The 19,555-nt window shown below is 37.1% G+C and overlaps 1 protein-coding gene across 3 annotated transcripts in view; it reads right to left on the bottom strand.

The window, feature by feature from the left end:
• Positions 1-263: 263 nt before the first annotated feature.
• Positions 264-19,555, bottom strand: part of Trm7-32 (tRNA methyltransferase 7-32) — a 32,225-nt gene continuing 12,933 nt past the window's right edge. For 2 of the 3 annotated variants that reach the window (XM_069838526.1, XM_069838523.1), the window contains exons 3-8: positions 16,976-17,045; positions 13,411-13,592; positions 9,431-9,640; positions 7,782-7,963; positions 5,311-5,395; positions 3,143-3,296 (exon numbers count right to left, since the gene is read on the bottom strand). In XM_069838526.1, the coding sequence (XP_069694627.1) occupies positions 3,268-3,296; positions 5,311-5,395; positions 7,782-7,963; positions 9,431-9,640; positions 13,411-13,592; positions 16,976-17,045 (758 nt within the window). In that variant the 3' untranslated portion in view covers positions 3,143-3,267. Of the gene's footprint in view, positions 933-3,142; positions 3,297-5,310; positions 5,396-7,781; positions 7,964-9,430; positions 9,641-13,410; positions 13,593-16,975; positions 17,046-19,555 lie in introns of those variants that run through there. The other variant, XM_069838525.1, reaches the window with a different exon arrangement.

The raw sequence follows: 19,555 nt of genomic DNA, 5'->3' as shown, positions 1-19,555 counted from the left end.
GAGGAAAATCCTTGGAAAAGTGAAAGACCTGGAGTGAGGTGAAGGCAATGGCAACATAAGAGGTCAAAATGGAAATGTTTGACAGATGTCCCATGCCCCACAAGGAGCAAAAGAAATTAAGAATTGCATAAAAGTTATCAACATAAAAGAACAGGGTATAACGATGATCACAACAAAATAATGCCAAAAGTACAAATTGCAGTCTAGAATGTACTCCACAAATGGGCTGGTTTTTCATTAAGGAGAAGTAGTACAATCTCGACCACAGTATTTAAAATTCTTTATTTAAAATTCAGTTCCACATTACAAGTTTCTTTATAAAAATTATTTCATAAAATGTTGTTGTTTTCTAATGCCAGGCGTTTAACAATAAAGTCATTTGACCTCTTGCACTCCAATATTTTTCAAAGATATTATCATGACCAGCCAATGAAGCACAGATTTTGAGGTGTTCCGAATCCATTTCTTGGTTTGAGTTGCACAATGGGCAGTTAGGGGACTGATATATTCCAATTCTATGCAGGTGTTTAGCCAAACAATCATGGCCTGTTGCCAATCTAAATGCAGCTACAGTAAATAAATTTCACAGTTCTAAGAGTAAAAATATGCTGATTGCATATTTTTACATAAAATTTATTTTCACTACTGGTAGTAATTTAGTTACTGAGAACCATTTGTAAATTTTTATTATGGTAATAGAAGGGATTGTTTTATAGGAATAAGCACAAACTTTATATTTAGATCTCCATTGAAGAATTCTGAGCTTCTCAGTAAATGGTTATCTGCTGTCAAACACGACAAATTTATATCTTCAGTTCACCACTGGCTTTGCTCAGTTCATTTCACACAATTATGTTTCTGGTGTTCTAATAGTAATATGTTACTGAACACTGATGCAGTTCCTCCAGTTTTCTATTTTCCAGCCCATCTCACTAATCATAAAACAAATTGTAAAATGCAATAAGTACATTTTCGCTATGGTACTTTAAAAATGTTATGTTATGTTTATTTATTTGTATATCCTGAAGTATTGTACTGAAAGTTATATATAACATAGATCCATGCTAATATTTTACATATAACTAAAATGCACTGAAGCTAGCGTTTTTGTACATATGGAATTAAAATTTGGAGCGAGTCTTGATGGGAGTGCACCTGTATGTAGCCAACAATTTTGCATGACTGTCCATAAGTAGCATGTATACAGGAGATGTTGTTTACTGTACAAGCATAGTGTGTTGTAAGCGAAACTTATACAATAAGGGAGCTCCAAATTTAATTTCCGTATCTGTACATATGACGAAGGTTATTGTCTAACAGTTTCAGCACAACATATTTAATTATTTACTCTTACAGGTACTACAGGAATGCAGATGATTATATTTTACCGTTCATATACTGGTATTTGCTTTTCATCCTTGTCTTTTTTTTTTCAGTTGGTTATTTAACGACGCTGTATCAACTACTAGGTTATTTAGCGTCGATGAGATTGATGATAGTGAGATGGGGCCGAGGATTCGCCATAGATTACCTGACATTCACATTACGGTTGGGGAAAACCTCGGAAAAAACCCAACCAGGTAATCAGCCCAAGCGGGGATCGAACCCGCGCCCGAGAGCAACTTCAGACCGGCAGGCAAGCGCCTTAACCGACTGAGCCACGCCAGTGGCTTCATCCTTGTCATTCGTAATTCAGACTTGGTTATTTTTACGACTAATCTAGTAATTGTTCTTAGTGTGTTTTACAATTGTGTTTCATCAGCATTGCTTTTCGTCTGATACTGCCTTGTTTTTGACCCAAAGATGGTGGCACTTTCATTTGAGTCTCGTCATATCTTCTGCACATATTACAGTGTGGGTTTGCTTTATATGGGTTTAACATAAAAAAGTTTGGTTGCATTTCTTGCAAGGATTTTGAAATTCATATTTCTTGTCTATAAACTTAATGACGTACAGTTTTTCTATTCGAATATCCCACCTTCACCCCTATATCTTCAAGTTTCTGCTCTACAGCATTTCTACTGGGGTTTCTTGTCTAACAATCATCCTGTCTGAACTTCACATAGTTTCCAATAGTGTGTCCGTGTCGAGTATCTATTACTTCCGAAAGTTTTCTAAAAAATAATTTTCTTACATGTCTAACTGATCCTGTTTTCACACATGCATCATACATAAGTCTTGTTGTTGTATGGTGTAGTTAGGTATTACAATTATTACGTAAATAAATGTTCAAACAATTTAACTCGAGAAATACAAATCGCGATCACTCAATGCAGCTGTTATAAAAAAGGAGTTTACTATTCATATATTACAGTCTTCAATGCACTGCCTAACTGTCTTAAAGCTTTGAAGGGACAAGAGAAAAGGTTCAGAACAGAATTAACCGAATTTCTGCATACTCATACCTTTCGAATTGTTTATGCTTGTAAACTGAATTAATCTGCTTGCTATGTATTGTACATTTTTATATAACTTTCGATTTGTTCCTCATCATACAGCCACAATGCTAATGTAAGATATACGGAATGCAATAAATTAAATACAAATGGAACACACTTAACGTAAGTGCAGTTTACTATCCTATCAACGACTGAATACTCAACACGCTAAAATAGCCAATAGGCACCATTCTCTGGAATATGACTCTGCCTGCCTACTGCGCAATTAGTTCAAAGCAGGACACCAAGGAAATAATCGTACTGTATATTCCTCACAGCCCATAAAATATTCATTAGAAATTCGAAATTCTCTCGGGCTTCCAGCCAGGTCATAAGTTGGTGATCCACCAACGTTTCGAGGACATTCATCTTCCTTATCTTCAGGGTTAAATGATATCTGAGGGTACCTAGCTCCTTAATTTATAGTGTCCCTCTGGCACTATAAATTAAGGAGCTAGGTACCCTCAGATATCATTTAACCCTGAAGATGAGGAAGATGAATGTCCTCGAAACGTCGGTGGATCACCAACTTATGACCTGGCTGGAAGCCCGAGAAAATTTCGAATTATCACGTCGCCAGGTAAGCTTCCGTAGTTATTTCATTCATTAGAAATGGTAAAAGTGTGAATACATGTAATTGAAACACTTCATATTTAAGATTTAAATAAATCAATAAAATAGAAAGAAATGTTATGTTTAAAAAATCATGTTGAAATAAATATGTATTAAATAAAACTTCATACAAAATGCATTCATCATCCAGGCTCTAGTTTTAACAGTACAAACTTTTACACTTTGAAAATTAAAACACACTTCCACTGCAGTAGGATCAGAACTTCTGCCACACCTCTTCAGACACTGTAAATAAATGGACAATTTAAGTTTGTTTAATTCTTCACAATAGTATCACATAAGTGTTAAAATTTCAAGCAGCAGTTCAATTAACTTCATGTTGTTTAGGACACTGTGAAAAAAAAACAAGTAGAGGCAAAGCATTCAGTGATAATTCAGACTTTCTCGTTACACTAAGCATAGCCTGTAGAGAAGATATATTATGAAGCAGAGAAAACGATTTCGAGATTTTCTCGGAAATACACGATTTCAGCATCCCTGATAACGAAACAAGTTTTGAGCATTCTTTCTGCCTGTTGGTCTGTACAAGGGTTTCTAACTATTGGTTGGGTTTTTGTTCATATACAATATCTGCAAGTCTATCTATCCGGAAATGATGAACATGAAATATAGCAGTTTTATAAGAAATAAATGGATCTATTTTAGAAATCAAAATGGTGATTTACTCGATATTGCTTCCAACAATTTTCTTTTTTAATTCAAATTCTAGTGTAAGACCAAGATATAAATGAAATGAAATTGCGTATACCATATCTTCAGAGTCCCATATTTCCATTAAATTAATTATTTCTAACTACTACTACTGCCGCTGCTACCACCACCGCCACCACCACTGCTACCACCAACATTATATTGAATAATTTCTATATTATGCTGCAAACTTTTTAAGCTCCAAAATCCCTGACATGATACTAGATCAGGTAAAGCCTTGGTTTTTCTGAACCAACACGTGTGAGGTGCGAGGTCCACCTTGCACAAATCCAGACTACATGAGAGATAGTGAGTGGTTTCTATAACTGCGAGGTGTTGCACCTTGCATGTCGTGTGGGTCGGTTCAGAAAAACCAAGGCTTTATGAATGTTAACATCATTGTCCACGTGCAAGCATCACTCGTAAATGCATTTGTTACCAATGCATGAATCACTGAAGCAAAGTATACTATACTTAAACACTGGTGTTACTTTTAAGTGCTAGTTTTCGTAAATGGAAGACTATTATTTACAATCATTACAATATTTGAAGGGTTCAGAGCCATAGTGGGCTAAGCGCCATTTATTAAAAACGGAGAAAGCAAGAGTTAAAGTTAGGTGAATACCATAGTTTACTCTCCATGACCAAGGGGGGGGGGGGGAGTCATTTTGTGCCCACACATTTTTAATTTACCTATTAAAATTGCAATAATACTACTTAAAGTTCATATTCTGTGATTGTGTCAAAAAAACGTCAAAATTTATTAATCTATAAGAAAACAAATATTTTCAATTGATTTACCTTATTTATTTTATGAAAAGTCTATGTGGACACAAAATAATCCCCTTGGTTCAGCAGGTAACTATTTTTTAATACGCCAAATTTTTAATCGATGAATAATTACAGTGCTGTCATAACATTTAAATTTAAATATCAACAACTATTTTTATTATTATTATTATTATTATTATTATTATTATTATTACTGGATTAATCTTGATCAGGATAGGGACCGGTGGCGGGCTTATGTGAAGGTGGCAATAAATCTCCGGGTTTCTTAAAAGTCATTTGTATCATCATCATCATCATCATCATCATCATCATCGTCGTCGTCGTCGTCGTCGTCGTCGTCGTCACTTTCGTCTTCATTGTATTTATTCTACTCTTCCCTTTCTTCACTCTCTGTATACCACCATCATGCGATGCTTGCCAAAACATCAAACACGATTCTTTTTAACTTTTTGAAGTGATACTAAGGTTTGAATCGACCCTTTACTTGGTAACATATCACACTGCATTATTTACCACAAACATTGTTGGCATAGATGGGGAAAAGTGGTACAAATACATTACTGGTAAACTGTAGGAGGCAAATTGTCGTAGGCAAACTGTAGGAGAAAAGAAATGTAGGTAAAATGTAGAAGTAGGTAAACTATAGGAGGCAAAACGGGGTAGGCAAACAAAAGTAGGAAAAAGACATTCATTCTATCATTCAGTTGCTTTCCACCATTTTTGTACAGCAGACTACATATACAGTCAGAGTACTTACAGGACATCACATCTTCAACTAAGTCCTTCCTCACTTTCAGACACTTCATAGCAGGTACCAAATGCTTCTTCATATCATCTTCACCCTAATACACCAAAAAGAATACATTAAGTTTGTTACGGAATTTAAAAGTAACCGTTATCAACATTCAGATTCTGTGATAAGATTTTTTTTGTGATGATCATTGTCGCGGATGTGTGCAAGTTAAGTAGTCAGTGATTACGATGTAACTATTGATAATGGATACATTCTTAATAAAGAAAACTGTCCAAAATAAAATTACGATGAACGGGAACAGATGATACATTGGGTTATAGTAGTGGCAGAAACTAGTAACTCATGTTCATCATTGCTGCAAGGATCAATGAAGAGTGAAAGGGAAAAGTAGTGCATAAGGCCCGTAGTTTTCAACAATCTTGGGTTAAGCAATTTCCATGGGTATTATATGAAAAATGAGACAATGTTATTTTCAGTAAAACATGTAAGCAGGGGCGGCTTTTGAAGAGGGGCTGCGGAGCTGCAGCACCCCCAGACATTTGTGACTCTTGTCTCATTTTATGTTGTGAAATCCATTTATTATACAGTCTCTATTTAGCGGCTGGAATTTTTTTAAATTTCGCTCTCATTGACATGCACGCAATCGTTAGTGAAATCACTTCCTCCCCTGGTGCTGCCAGAGCGAAGCCAGAGACAAGGACTATGGCGAAGCCACTTTCTCCCCTGAAGCTGCCAGTCTCGTCTCGGATGCTTTGCGCGTTAGTTTTACCCCTCCCCCTGCTGCCCCTGGCCATGAATCCAGAGTTTCCAGGAGCTGCAACATTTGCAGCAGCTTGTCAGTAGTGCGCAGTTTTAAATACATTTTCTTTAATGTTGTGAGTATAAGTGCAACAATGTTTAATTCTGTACAATATTTACAGTCTATTCAGTTCAGAACCTTAACAATTCAGGATAAATGTGAAATTAGTGCCCATCAGTTGAATCTCATAATGGAAAGAACCGCTAAACAGAATACAAAGGCTCGCATATTTTTTGCTGATTTATCCAGTATCCCTGCTTTCTTCTCTCGATCTCCACACAGTCTGCATTAGATTAATGTGTTTCAAAGACAATTCCATCAGCTGGGGCAACAAGACGGAGTTTTAAAATAAGAACAGTAAATGTTGTTCAAGAGAAGGAGGAGCCATTGCTAGAATGTTTTCAAACCATAATGGAATCTGAAACATCTAACAACATCACAATAAATGAGGCAAGAGCCCTGGTGCGTACTCTTGAAGGTCCTGAATTCAATTTCTGGCTCAGTTTTTTTCATTTATTGATGTATCATGTAGATATGTTATACAACCAACTACAACATCGCCAGTTAGATATTTCTAAGGTTCAAATCTGCATATAAAAAATTAAATTACGGTTTATTTAACAACACTCGCAACTGCAGGGGTTATATCAGCCTCGCCAGTGTGCCGAAATTTTGTCTCGCAGGATTCTTTTAAATGCCAGTAAATCTACTGACATGAGCCTGTCTCATTTAAACACACTTAAATGCTATCGACCTGGGCCGGGATCGAATCCGCAACCGACTATGCTACCGAGGTCGACTCTGCATCTCAAGCTTTGTTAATGCCATACAGACAATACGGAACAGTGCACAGTTGAGCAGCGAGATCTGTGAAAATGAAAACCCTAAAAAGCGTCGTAAGGTCGAAGGGATTCAGACAAGGGTTGCGGCAGTCAAGGAAGTGTGTGACCTCATTATCACACAAGCTAACACCTGATTCCAGTTCATACATCATCTGATATTTTCTTCTCTTCTGTGTCAAGAAAAATTTGAATGCTACAAAAGCTCATTTCCTGAAAATGACCTAAATGTATGTGTGAAGCTTTTTCTAATGTTCGATAAAGACAAAGTAAAAACGGAACTCACTGTGTTGTATCAGAGACAAGAATTCAGAAATATCAATGACGCAGTCAAGCTCTTGCAGTTTCTTCTATCTGAGAACTTGCAGGCCTCATTTTCAGAAGCTGTGAAACTACTACGCATAGCTATCACCATACCAATGACAATTTCCGAACCAGAACGTTGCTTTTCGTGTTTGAAAAGAGTGAGATCTATCTTAGAAATAAGATGAGAGAAGAGACTGACCGCATTAGCTATGTTTTCCAATGTAAAGACTATGTTCAACGACATATCGGATTTTAATAAGAGGATGATTCAAAAGTTTGCAACCTACAATACAAGGCGCATGGAACTAGTCTTTAAATAAGGTAATGTGCATGGTTTATTTTTGTATGCAGCCCCCCTGAATTCAAATCCCACGAGCCGCCACTGCATGTAAGGAAATTTTTTAGGTACAGCAAATAAAGCTTTCTCCGACTTTTGTAAAGAGTCCTGCCCCTTCAATATTTCAAAGAAGTCGGTGCCTATGCTACTATAAATGCTTTGAAGCAATGGTTCATATGCAGTTTTACATTACCTTTGTTGGAGGTGACTTGAGACAATCGAATGGAGACAGGTCTCCACAAGCCAAGTATGGTGAAATGAACTTGTTAACACCTTCGAATTCTTGTCCAGCAGTTGAAGGATCGAGCAGAGGATTGTACAGAGATGGGATGTAGCCAACTGGAGGGGAGTAGTTCTTGCATACCACAAATGCTTCTAAAAATGATAAAAAAAAAAGTTCTATAAACAATCTGTGCCTCTGAAACCAAAACAAAAATAAAATACGGTAATAAAAATGCTTACATGCTCAAAACTAACAGGACTTTACAGGAATGAAATTGCATTGCAGATGGTAAAAGTAACCAGGATAAGACAGGAAAAGCTAGGGTTGTCATTAACATCTACAAAATGTCACATAATATCACACACAAAAGGCTAGATGAGTGATTCCCAAACTTCTCGAAGACACGACCAAGAGACATTATTACCAGTACTTAACCCCATTCAAGAAATACAAACCCTGTAAAATCGAAAAAGACAATTTTACTTAAAAAAAAAACCCGCACACACACACGCACACGCACACGAGATGACCTAATTACATTTTGTAAAGGAGAATCTACTATTGAAGACGAAAATTACATGAATTTGGAACTGGATAAAATTTCAAAGTGGGCCAGAAACAACAAGCTAGAATTCAACGAAAGGAAATCAAAAGTAATGCTCACGTCTCGTAGAAAGCGCCGAGAGAGAGAAAAAAACATAGAAATCTACATGAACTACAAAATGCTTGAACAGGTCAACAGCATTAAATATTTAGGAATAATATTCGACAGCAAGCTCACTTTCAGAGAACACGTGAACTACATCTCAGATAAATGTATTAACTCATATTCCAGCTTTTTAAATCGGCGAAATTAACATGGGGACTACAGCACAGGGCTTTGAGAATCATATATACAGGAGGAATCTTACCCCTGATCCTGTATGGAGCACCGGTTTGGAAGGGAATCTTAGACAACAAATGCTACATCATTAAGCTAATAAGAGTTCAAAGACTTATAAACATAAAAATAGCAAAGGCTTATCAAACAGTTTCAAATGAAGCACTATGCTTGGTAACGGGTCTAACGCCAATTAATATTAAAATAGAGGAATTCTCAAAATACTATGAGTACGTAAGAGAGAAAGGTAACTTGACCAATAGAGAAATGGAAGTGGAGTTTTGGTCTCACCCAGCGGACTTCGTCAAAGTTGTAAATGATGAAAAAGACAGCCAGCATCAACTACAGCTATATACAGACGGTAGTAAGAGTACAGAAGGCACAGGATCAGGTATAACAATATTCACAAGCAGTAATCTTATAGCCCAGATGAAGTACAAGCTAAACAGGTAATGCACAAACAATCAGGCAGAACAGCTAGCGATATTGAAAGCACTAAAACACTTACAGCAATCAAATGGACAAAGAACAGTTACAATACACACCAATAGCCGGATAACTCTACAGTCGCTGAAGAACCGAAAAATTCGCACTAACTAGATTGAAGAAATAAGGAGAAAGACGAAGGAGATGGAGCTGCAGGGATGGGACATAGAATTTAGGTGGATCAAGGCACACGCAGGGCATCCATAACTGAGTTCATTTTCCGAGCAGATGCGACAATAATTAATGAACTCACCTATACTACTCTTACGCGAACTTTGTGGCTTGCTGATTGCGACGTTCTTGAAGAACAGACGAAGTTGAGACAGTAACAGGCTAACATCTTTGCCACGGAATATTTTGGCCACAAAAGTTCCACCTGGTTTTAGTACAAAAGTGGCAATGTTAAGCGCAGCAAGCAATAATGGCGCCTGAACAAACTCATCCAGTTCGTGAAGTCCAGTCACTGAAACACATTTAAACACAAACATTAAATTCCAACTTACAAAGGGATTTACAGGTAAATATCAAGGCAAGTCATTAAATAAGAGGAATTTTATTCTAAATTCCATGGACATTCATGAACAACGAATATTTGTATTTCGGACACAAGATGGTTCCATAGCAATACGCCATAAAGGAGCCATGACGATCGAGCAGTATGCACCTGCGCGCTTGCTTGCATAATGTGGTCGCTCCACTGTTGACTTGCACTGGGTAAGAGCAACGAAGTGTTATTCGCTTTTTATAGTCAGAGGGAGTGAAATGTGATAGCTAGAGCAGGATGAAGGTTCAGTACCAAGACAACCGTTTAAATCAGGGAGAGTGTATGAATGGGTGTAAAGATTTAAAAACAGACGTTAGAATGTCAGTGATCAGTAGGAGACCAGTTTGCATGGCAATGGAGACAGTGAAACAGCATATCAACCAGCAAGTCCATGACCACAAGCGAGTCACTGCTAATGTTGAAGCCCGCCATATGATCAAAATGACAGAGACTTCTCTCAAAAGGAGTACTGCTGCTTCATGACAACGCTCACCCCCATATGGCTGTGCATACACTAGATATAATACGTGATCTGAAATTTGAGTTGTTGAAACAGCCACCATATAGTGCAGACATAGCATCAGCGGACTTTGAATTGTTAGGATCTTTGAAAAAACATCTACAGGGTCGGATGTTAGCAGATGATGGCGAGATAATGAAAGTGGTGTGAAGTTGATTACTGGCCACACCAAAAATCCCTTATCTCGAGGGCATCCGTAAGCTTGTGGACAGGTGGACCAGTATGTTACAATGTAGGGTGACTGTGTCGAAAAATAAGGCAAACACTTTTTCTGTATCCACCCTTGTAAAATAATTATAATAAAATTCCTATTACCGGTATTTAATTACTTTGCCCTCATATTTACACAGTGTTTGAGAAGAGGTTGGTATTTGACAAAATAAACAAAAACTTTTAATGAACAACAAATACGTGTGTAGCTGCAAGGTCTTCACTGTTACTGCTGAAGCAGGTGGTCTATGTCGTTTATGTTGTGTCCATTCATTTCTATACAGTGCTCAGCTCTTCATTACAGGGAAGCACGCATTTGTTCAAGGATTCCTGGTTGCTCATAAATTTGCTAACAGACATTCACAATCTGCTGATATAATGGTTTTAAGTCACTGACTAATCTCCCCACATTGCAGAATCTGAAGCAATCCTGTATAGCTCTGTGTGTGTGTGTGTGTGTGTGTGTCTACATATATATATATATATATATATATATATATATATACATACACACAGTCAGTAAAAAATGTCTCTGTACAACCTACCAATTTATTCTCTTTTACATAATAACATATACATAAGTAAAACAAAAACATGCTGTTCCGTTTGTATAGATTATCCTGATGTATACTAACGGAATTATGTACAATAGTTTTAAAAATAAACAAACAAACTTGTAAATTATATTAAATGAAACTGAAAACCAAAAACATAATAAAACAAAAGTCTCCGTACACTACAGTTTAAATGTATTCAAATCACCAACCACTCTTCATTCAGTGATCAATTGAACCTCCTTTTGTTTTTATTGCATCCCTCATGCTTTTAGGGATTGTTTGTACTAGTTTTCTTGTTTTCTCTGGCTCAATGTTGCCCCATTCTTCTAGAATTTTTCCCTCAATTGTTGCTTGCTTCTTATCTTATGTTTTTTCAGCCTTCGTTTTATTTCATCTCATAAATGTTCTATGGCGTTCTTGTCGGGGGATGGTGGAGGAGTATAGAGCTGTTTTTTTTTTTTGTATTGTACAACAACCAGAGCTTCACATTTGAGGCAGTGTGTTTAGAGTCATTGTCTTGATGAAAGATAAATGTCTCACAGATGTTGAGTTTTTCAGCATTGTCGTGTAGGTTTCCTTCAGGATGTTCAAATATTGTATCCAGTTCATAGTCCCGTCCACAAAAACCAAATTCCCCACACCTGCAGCACTCATGCAGCCCCAAACAAAAACACTACCTCCTCCATGTTTTAGAGAAGGGTACAAATTCTTGCTCTGTAATTGTTCACTTGGCATTCTCCATACCATTGTACTACCATCCGAATCACTGAAGATGATGACTGAATTGCAGAAGTCCTGCAGTCTCCTTGGCGAATGCCAATCTCTTCTGCTTGTTGACGTTGCTCACATAGGACTTCTTTCGGGCAACTCGGCCATGGTAACCTTCGTCTTTTATGACATTTCGTATAGTCTGAGATACTGCCTCTACCCCATAATCTTCTTCAACCATGGCCGCCAGTCTCTGTGCAATTATCTTTGGATTTTCTATGACGGATCTCAATACTGCCCGTCTATGGTTAGATTCCAGTTTCTTGGATCGTTCTGATCGACTTCTACTAACCAGTTATTTTGTGTCATTGTACCTTTCAAAGACATTGTTGTACAGAAGAGGGTTTTTTTACATTTTCTGCTATTTTTTTATCGACTGTCCTTCCTTTCTCAACTTAACAATTAACTCTCTAATTGATATTGGTATTTCCATTGTAGTCCCAAATTTTGCTGCGTCTTACCTTACTATAGTCACCGGCAACTCTATACCGACTCTGTAGTTTTCTGAACAACAAACACAGGTTTTCTTACACAGTGCTGTCCGTACGGAAACTTTATGTACCCTCCTTTACTTCTGAGTTGTGTTGTGTTTACAAGAAAATGTACAGAGGTAAATGCGCTGTTCCCTGTAGGTATTAACCATAAACAGAGTATATTTTATGTAATAATATAATTTACCTTTTTTACTATATATTTAATCAGATTTTTTTACAAATGTTAATATGTGAGCCTGGTGTACGGGGACATTTTTTACTGACTATATGTATATGTGTGTGTGTGTGTGTATATATATATAAGTTTTCTGTCGAATACTGTATTAAATGTTTTTTACATAATATTAATTATGGCTAGAATAGTAATAGTTACAATTTTTGTCAACATAAATATAAAATTTGAAAACAAAAAAAAAAAAAATCTTCCAGTAACTTGAAAACAACTACTGTATACCTGACAAAGAAAATGTAAATACTGATTTGAATTGAGCATAAATTTCTATAAAAATCAGAACTATTAACTCCAAAAGAAAAGAATTTTATTTATTTTTATTTTGTAAAATGTCATTATCATCGTTGTATCATAATTATCAACATCATCCTTATTCTATGCACATTTGTAATGGATGAACCATGCTTACATTAGAGTGGGTAGATCCTTTTATTTTATTACTCCGTAATTTCAAAATTAAGAAACTAAACTGTATAATAGTTAACAAGTACAGTTTATGTTAATATATAAATTTTGAATACAGAGATCCACAAATTAACAGACTGATCTACATGTAATTAAAAACAAATAATTCATTAATACTTAATTCAGATTTCTACATGTTAATCTCGTCATAAATGTGACTTAAATTGAACTAAAATAGTTTGGATACACTCAAAACCCTCATGGAGGAAATTTTGAGCTTGAAGAATGGGGAGAATTTCCTCCATCCCTTCAAGTCACCATCTCAACTTATGTACGAATGAGCTATAGATTATACTTCCAATTTGTCTCAAAATGTAATATAAATCTTCTCTCTTTTTTCTCTAACTTTAATAATGATTTTCGTATCCATAATGTAAGTCAAATCATCTCCAATTTTCACTAAATTATGATACATCTCCACTCCTCAGGTTCAAATACTTTACCATCTGGAGCCCCATCACAAACCACCAACTCTGCAGACTCATCTTTGAAATGTTCAAAAAGTTGATCTACAGTTTCTCGTTTTGTAATATCCCCCACTATCTGAATCAAGCCTGGCAGAGGTGCGACAGCTTGCAGGTCCACTGCCACAATCTTCACTTCCGCGCCCAGTTCTGCATTCTGTCTGTAAATAAAATATACACAGAATCAGTTAAAAACCATTTATTTCCACCAACTCTTAAAGCAGTAATTAATGAAATCAACTTCAGAACTTTAGAACAGATAAATAAATATGTAGTGTTACACAGAAATCCATTTCGTAAGCAATGAATTCACGAATTCTCGGCCGAAGTTGGAACCAAAACTTGATAATACAAAACTATTCAAGTATGCACAAGTTAATAAAGTCACTACAAAGCAAACGGTGCTTAGGACAAATTTAGAAACCAATAATCAATGGACAAATATGATGTCAGTATTACAATGAAGAGAAGCAACAGCAAAATTCAGGATCTATATATAATTTGATTATGTAGAACATGTCTAAATTGTATCAAAATACTGAACTTAACTGGAAAAATGTAAAGGTTCTATATTCATCATGAATTCAGAACAACGATTAAAATATACCAACATAAAAGAACAGTATTAATTTCTCACTACAGCATAAGAGTACATACCAACACGTATAAAGAAAAACCTGGATTTTGCGTTTCTTGATTTTACATTTCCCTTGTTATTATGTCCTATTTTAAAAGTCCCCCCGAAACTAACATAAGAGCAATGTTACATTTTCCTTGAGTTTTCATTCTCGATTTTTGTGTAATTCCTTGATTTTACGTTCAGACTGAGCTTTAAATGGTTAATTATTGATTATTCTATAATATGATTGTCAAGAATGACAAGATGTAAGATGTTTAGTTCGGTATTTTTCCGATATGACTGGATGTTTGTTCACTCTATAGCAGTGATCGTCAACTTGACTGAATACGGACATGGGCGCTCACCACTGCTTCCATGCGGGGCAAGCGTGCATTGCCTCATCCTCGGCATTATACAACCCTATCTCCCGTTCAGTAGCGGCTCTTGACAGATGCTGGCTGCAATGTTGAATAGAAGTAGTAGGCTATGTCTCAAGAGTCGTCAGGAATTTCATTCACAGTTTCAAAAGTTGAACGTATGATGTCAGATTTCAAGATTTTCATAGCCTAATGTTGGGAAAAATCGTTCTTTTTCTGGAGCTTTTCCAAGAGTTTCGTTTCCAAGAAAATACTAGTTTCATAGAACAGTTCAGAAATAACAGCACGCATCTGACATAACGTAATAACCACCAAAATTTTATATTGTTTCGGAACTAGTTCCGTTTTCAAAAGTCTTCGAACCATGACAGCTGTTACAGTCAGGTGTAACAGTAATTTATAAAAACCATAAAACATCGCAACAATTTAATCATTCCTCCTGTTAAATAAGGGATATTACTACTACGTGATATTAGTCTCTATTAAAGCTTCTTAATTTATTTGTAATAAACATTGAGATTAGTTGGGCTACATTGGCACTGTTGTTACCATAGTCATTCATTCATAGTGTTCTGCCCAAGGGCAGGTATTTCACAGCAAATCCAGCATTCTCCAGTCTTTCTATTTTCTGCCTTCCTCTTAGTCTCCGCATATGATCCATATAATATCTTAATGTCGTCTATCATCTGATATCTACTTCTGCCCCAAACTCTTCTCCAGTTCACCATTCCTTCCAGTGTATCCTTCAGAAGGCAGGTATGTTACAATATACAAATTTTATAACACAATACAGTGCGGTATATAAATTTGTGTAATTTTTTCATTTTATATAGTAAAACAGTGACTTTGAAATAACAACAACAACAACAACAACAACAATAATAATAATAATAATAATAATAATAATAATAATAATAATAATAATAATAATAATAATAATAATAATAATAATAATAATAATAGGCACAATCTCACAATTCGATTTTCTTTTCATTCTTATTGCTATATTAATAGCAAACAATGTAACTGAAGCTGATTCGCCAATCAGATTGATTATTTAATATTAAAACGCGCCCTGCAAATTCATTGTAGTAAAAAATTTCGCTCTCCTTCCAACATACTCAATTCTGAAGGAACTACTGTACATCCAAGGAGAACATTTTGGCAGTAACTGTTATGGTCTCTGAGAGAGTATCTGAAGTGTTCCAGACAAGATAGTTGGATGATATGTTACACAGTACTCCAGTTCCTATGAGAAAGATTGTCAGAAACTCCTGTTATTTTGGAACAGAGTGTTCCGACCTACAGTTCTTTTTCTGGAACTGTTATTTTCTCGGAACTGTTCCGAAAGTACTTTAATGTTATTTTTCCCTATCTCTATCATAGACCCATCTACTGTGGACGTAGATTGTGCTTCTGCTTAGCTTCAGCTAGAAATGACATAGTGTAATAATGAACTGAAGGTGATATACTGTATAAAAGCAGGAAAAAGTCTGTGTGATTTTTATTCACATTTTCTATTAGATTTCTCAGGCTCTGCATGTTCGGATCCACATACATATACAAACATCGTTTTCTTTAATGAAAGTAAGTAAATCCCACCACAGAACTAGCTAATTCATCTGACTACAATCTACAAAATTTTCTCTGTTCATGCACTGCCCAGATCATAGTGCATAATATTGAGCAATCAGTATGCAATAAAGAGGCTAAAAAATCTTGTAAAATTAGCATTACAGAAGATCAGGAAATATTTTTACTAATGGTCATGCATTAACAAAATGAAAAGAAAAAGTAGAAATTTAAAATGCAGTATAGTATTTAGTTTTATTCAGCTTTCATTTCATCCCTAACTTATCAACCAATTGCTTTCATAAATGTAAATACCAGTATTAGGCATTCACATTACTTTAAGTTTAATTTGATCAGTATGAGAAACATTTATTATCACGAAAAAGCAGCCACCATTGCAGGCCGCCACTGTGCCCGGGGCAGCGAAACACGAGCGCAGCAGGCTTCAGAGCTGCCTGAGATGACGTCACAGGGCATCGAGTTGAGGACCACTGCTCTATAGTCAAGCAACCTACTGTGCTACTGAATGAACTTCTCCAAGGGAACATCATTTTAAATTTTTTATGTATTTATTTAACAACATTATATCAACTGCAATGTTCTCTAGTGTCTGTTGAATTCATGGTAATGAAAAGATTTTGAGCTAGAGGAATAAGAGGATTCATCACGGGATTGCATGACATTCACCACACAGTTGGGGAAAAACCTCGGAAAAAATCCAAACTGGTAATTGGTCCAAGTGAAAATAAGTATTGAACAAAAACGTAAACAAAAAAATCTGAAGAATGAGAGAAATACAGATATAAATAGAAGATATAAAATAGTAGAAATGAAAATTAAGAAGTAACTGTAGAGCACAAACTATTAAAATAAACAGAAAAGTTGTCAAGTGTGTTTCACTGAAGTAAATACGCTTGTAAATAATTACATAATAGGCCTACGACTAAAAAAAATACTTTCCTTTATTATTTTTTACCTCAGCCTTTTCAATAGAACTTGACTCCAGCTTCCAGGTGCGGCACAGAGGTCCACTGCCCTGGTCACCCCTACAAATAAAAAGTACAGTATTACCAGCGGTAATTATGTATCTTCGAGACTAAACATAACTCTGTATTCCTTCCTGCCCCCAAGAGACCTTCGCCATAACCTTTCTATATTATTCCTGAACCGCCAAAACCAATGGATAACAAACATACGTAAGAGTATCACAGTCAACAGTAATGTTACGAGATATTAATTCAAAATTGGCATATGTGAACAGCTGGCGTCTTGTCTTCGACACAATTACCATACGCCCGCTCCGGTTTTGTGCACCTAAGCGAAAGTGAGGTTATGTTCATAGTAATCTCCACTATGAAGTTATTGTGTAGACGATCTATAATTTACATAAAATGGTATAATCCAATAAACTGTTGCCAAGGCGAACTGTCATGGCGGACGCGCGCAAGGCTACTACGTAAATCAAATTAAGCATGTATGCATGGGAGCCAACACTACACTCCTTAGCGATAGCGATGAGAGAAAAGCTGCCATCATGTATTTGAAAAGGTAATAAGTTGTAACTGTATTAAATCGTGGACGTAGTTTACAGACAGAACACAAGAGTCGCAATGACACTATGCTTTCAGCTCAAGATACCCGTACGGCAAAGAACTGTACAACAAACAAATTATTACCCGGGTTCGAACCCCGAATAAATGCAATTCCAAAAAATATGTATGAGTATGACAGAAATGCAAATTGTTGCAAAACCAGATCATATAATCCCCAATGACAGGAAAGGAAATACACTGAGAGCACATAGAGTGGACTGAGAGGACAGAGAATGGACTGAAAGAACAGAGCGTAGACTGAGAGGACATAAAGTGGACTAAGAATTCAGACAAGGGAAAATGAGTACAGAGAGAGTACTGGCTTGACTGTGAGTGAACTGAGAGGAAGCAGATGGGACTGAGAGGACAGAGAGTGGACTGAGTGCACATAGAGTGGACTGAGTGCACATAGAGTGGACTGAGAGGACAGAGAGAGGACTCCAAGCTCAGAGAGGGGACTCAGTGGGCAGAAAATGGACTCAGAGGACAGAGAGTGGACTGAGAGGAACCACATTGGACTAAGATGAGAGAGAGAGTGGACGGAGAAGAAAGAGTAGAATGACAGAACATAGAGTGGACTAAGAGGACATAGAGTAGAGTGACAATTCAGAGAGTGAACTGGTGGGACAGTGAGCGGACAGCGAAGAACCAGATATGACTGAGAGGAGAGAGAGAGTGGGCTCAGAGCACATAGAGTGGACTAAGAGCACATAGAGTGGACTGAGAGCACATAGAGTGGACTGAGAGCATATAGTGGATTTAGAGCACATAGAGTGGACTGAGAGGACATAGAGTGGACTAAGAGGACATAGAGAGGACTGAGAGGACATAGAGTGGACTAAGAGGACATAGAGAGGACTGAGAAGACACAGAGTGGACTGAAAGGATATAGAATGGACTAAGGGTACATGGAGTGGCCTGAGACAACATTGAGAGGACTGAGAAAACATAGAGTGGACTCAGATGACAGAGAATGGACTGAGAGCACATAGAATAGACTGAGAGAACAGAGAGTAGACTGAGAGCACATAGAGTGGACCGAGGGAACATAGAGTGGACTAAGAGGACATAGAGTGGATTAAGAATTCAGACAGTGGAATATCAGTACAGACAGTGGACTGGGAGAACAGAGAGAGGCCAGGTTGGACTGTAAGTGGACTGAGAGAACCAGATAGGACAGAGATGAGAGAGAGTCGACTGAGAGGACACAGAGTGGACTGAGAGCACATACAGTTGACTGACAGGACAAAGAGTGGACTGAGAGGACATAGAGCGGACTTAGAGCACATAGAGAGGATTGAGAGGAAAACGAGTGCACTTAGAGCACATAGAGTTGACTGAGAGGACATAGAGTGGATTTAGAGCACATAGAGTGGACTGAGAAGACATAGAGTGGACTAAGCGGACATAGAGTGGACTGAGAGGACAGAGAGTGGACTAAGAGGACAGAGTGGACTAAGAGGGCATGGAGTGGACTGAGAGCACACAGAGTGGACTGAGATGACAGAGAATGGACAGAGAGCACATAGAGTGGACTGAGAACACATAGAGTGGACTGAGAGGACATAGAGTGGACTTAGAGAACATAGAGTAGACTGAGAGGACAGAGAATGGACTTAGAGCATAAAGAGTGGACTGAGAGAACAGACAGTGGACTGAAAGGATATAGAGTGGACTAAGAGGACATGGAGTGGACTGAGAGAACAGAGAGTGGACTGAGATCACATAGAGTGGACTGAGAGGACATAGAGTGGACATAGAGCACATAGAGTGGACTTAGAGCACATAGAGTGGACTGAGAGGACACAGAGTGGTCTTAGATTACAGAGAGTAGATTGAGAGTACAGAGAGTGGACTGAGAGGACATAGAATGGACTTAAAGCACAGAGAGTACACAGAGAGGACAGAGAGTAGACTGAGAGGACACTGAGTGGACTTAGAGCACATCGAGTGGACTTAGACGA

Source organism: Periplaneta americana, chromosome 10, assembly GCF_040183065.1.
Source record: "Periplaneta americana isolate PAMFEO1 chromosome 10, P.americana_PAMFEO1_priV1, whole genome shotgun sequence".
Lineage (NCBI taxonomy): Eukaryota > Metazoa > Arthropoda > Insecta > Blattodea > Blattidae > Periplaneta > Periplaneta americana.
Note: the sequence above shows the minus strand (reverse complement) of the source record. Positions and strands in the feature narration are given on the sequence as shown.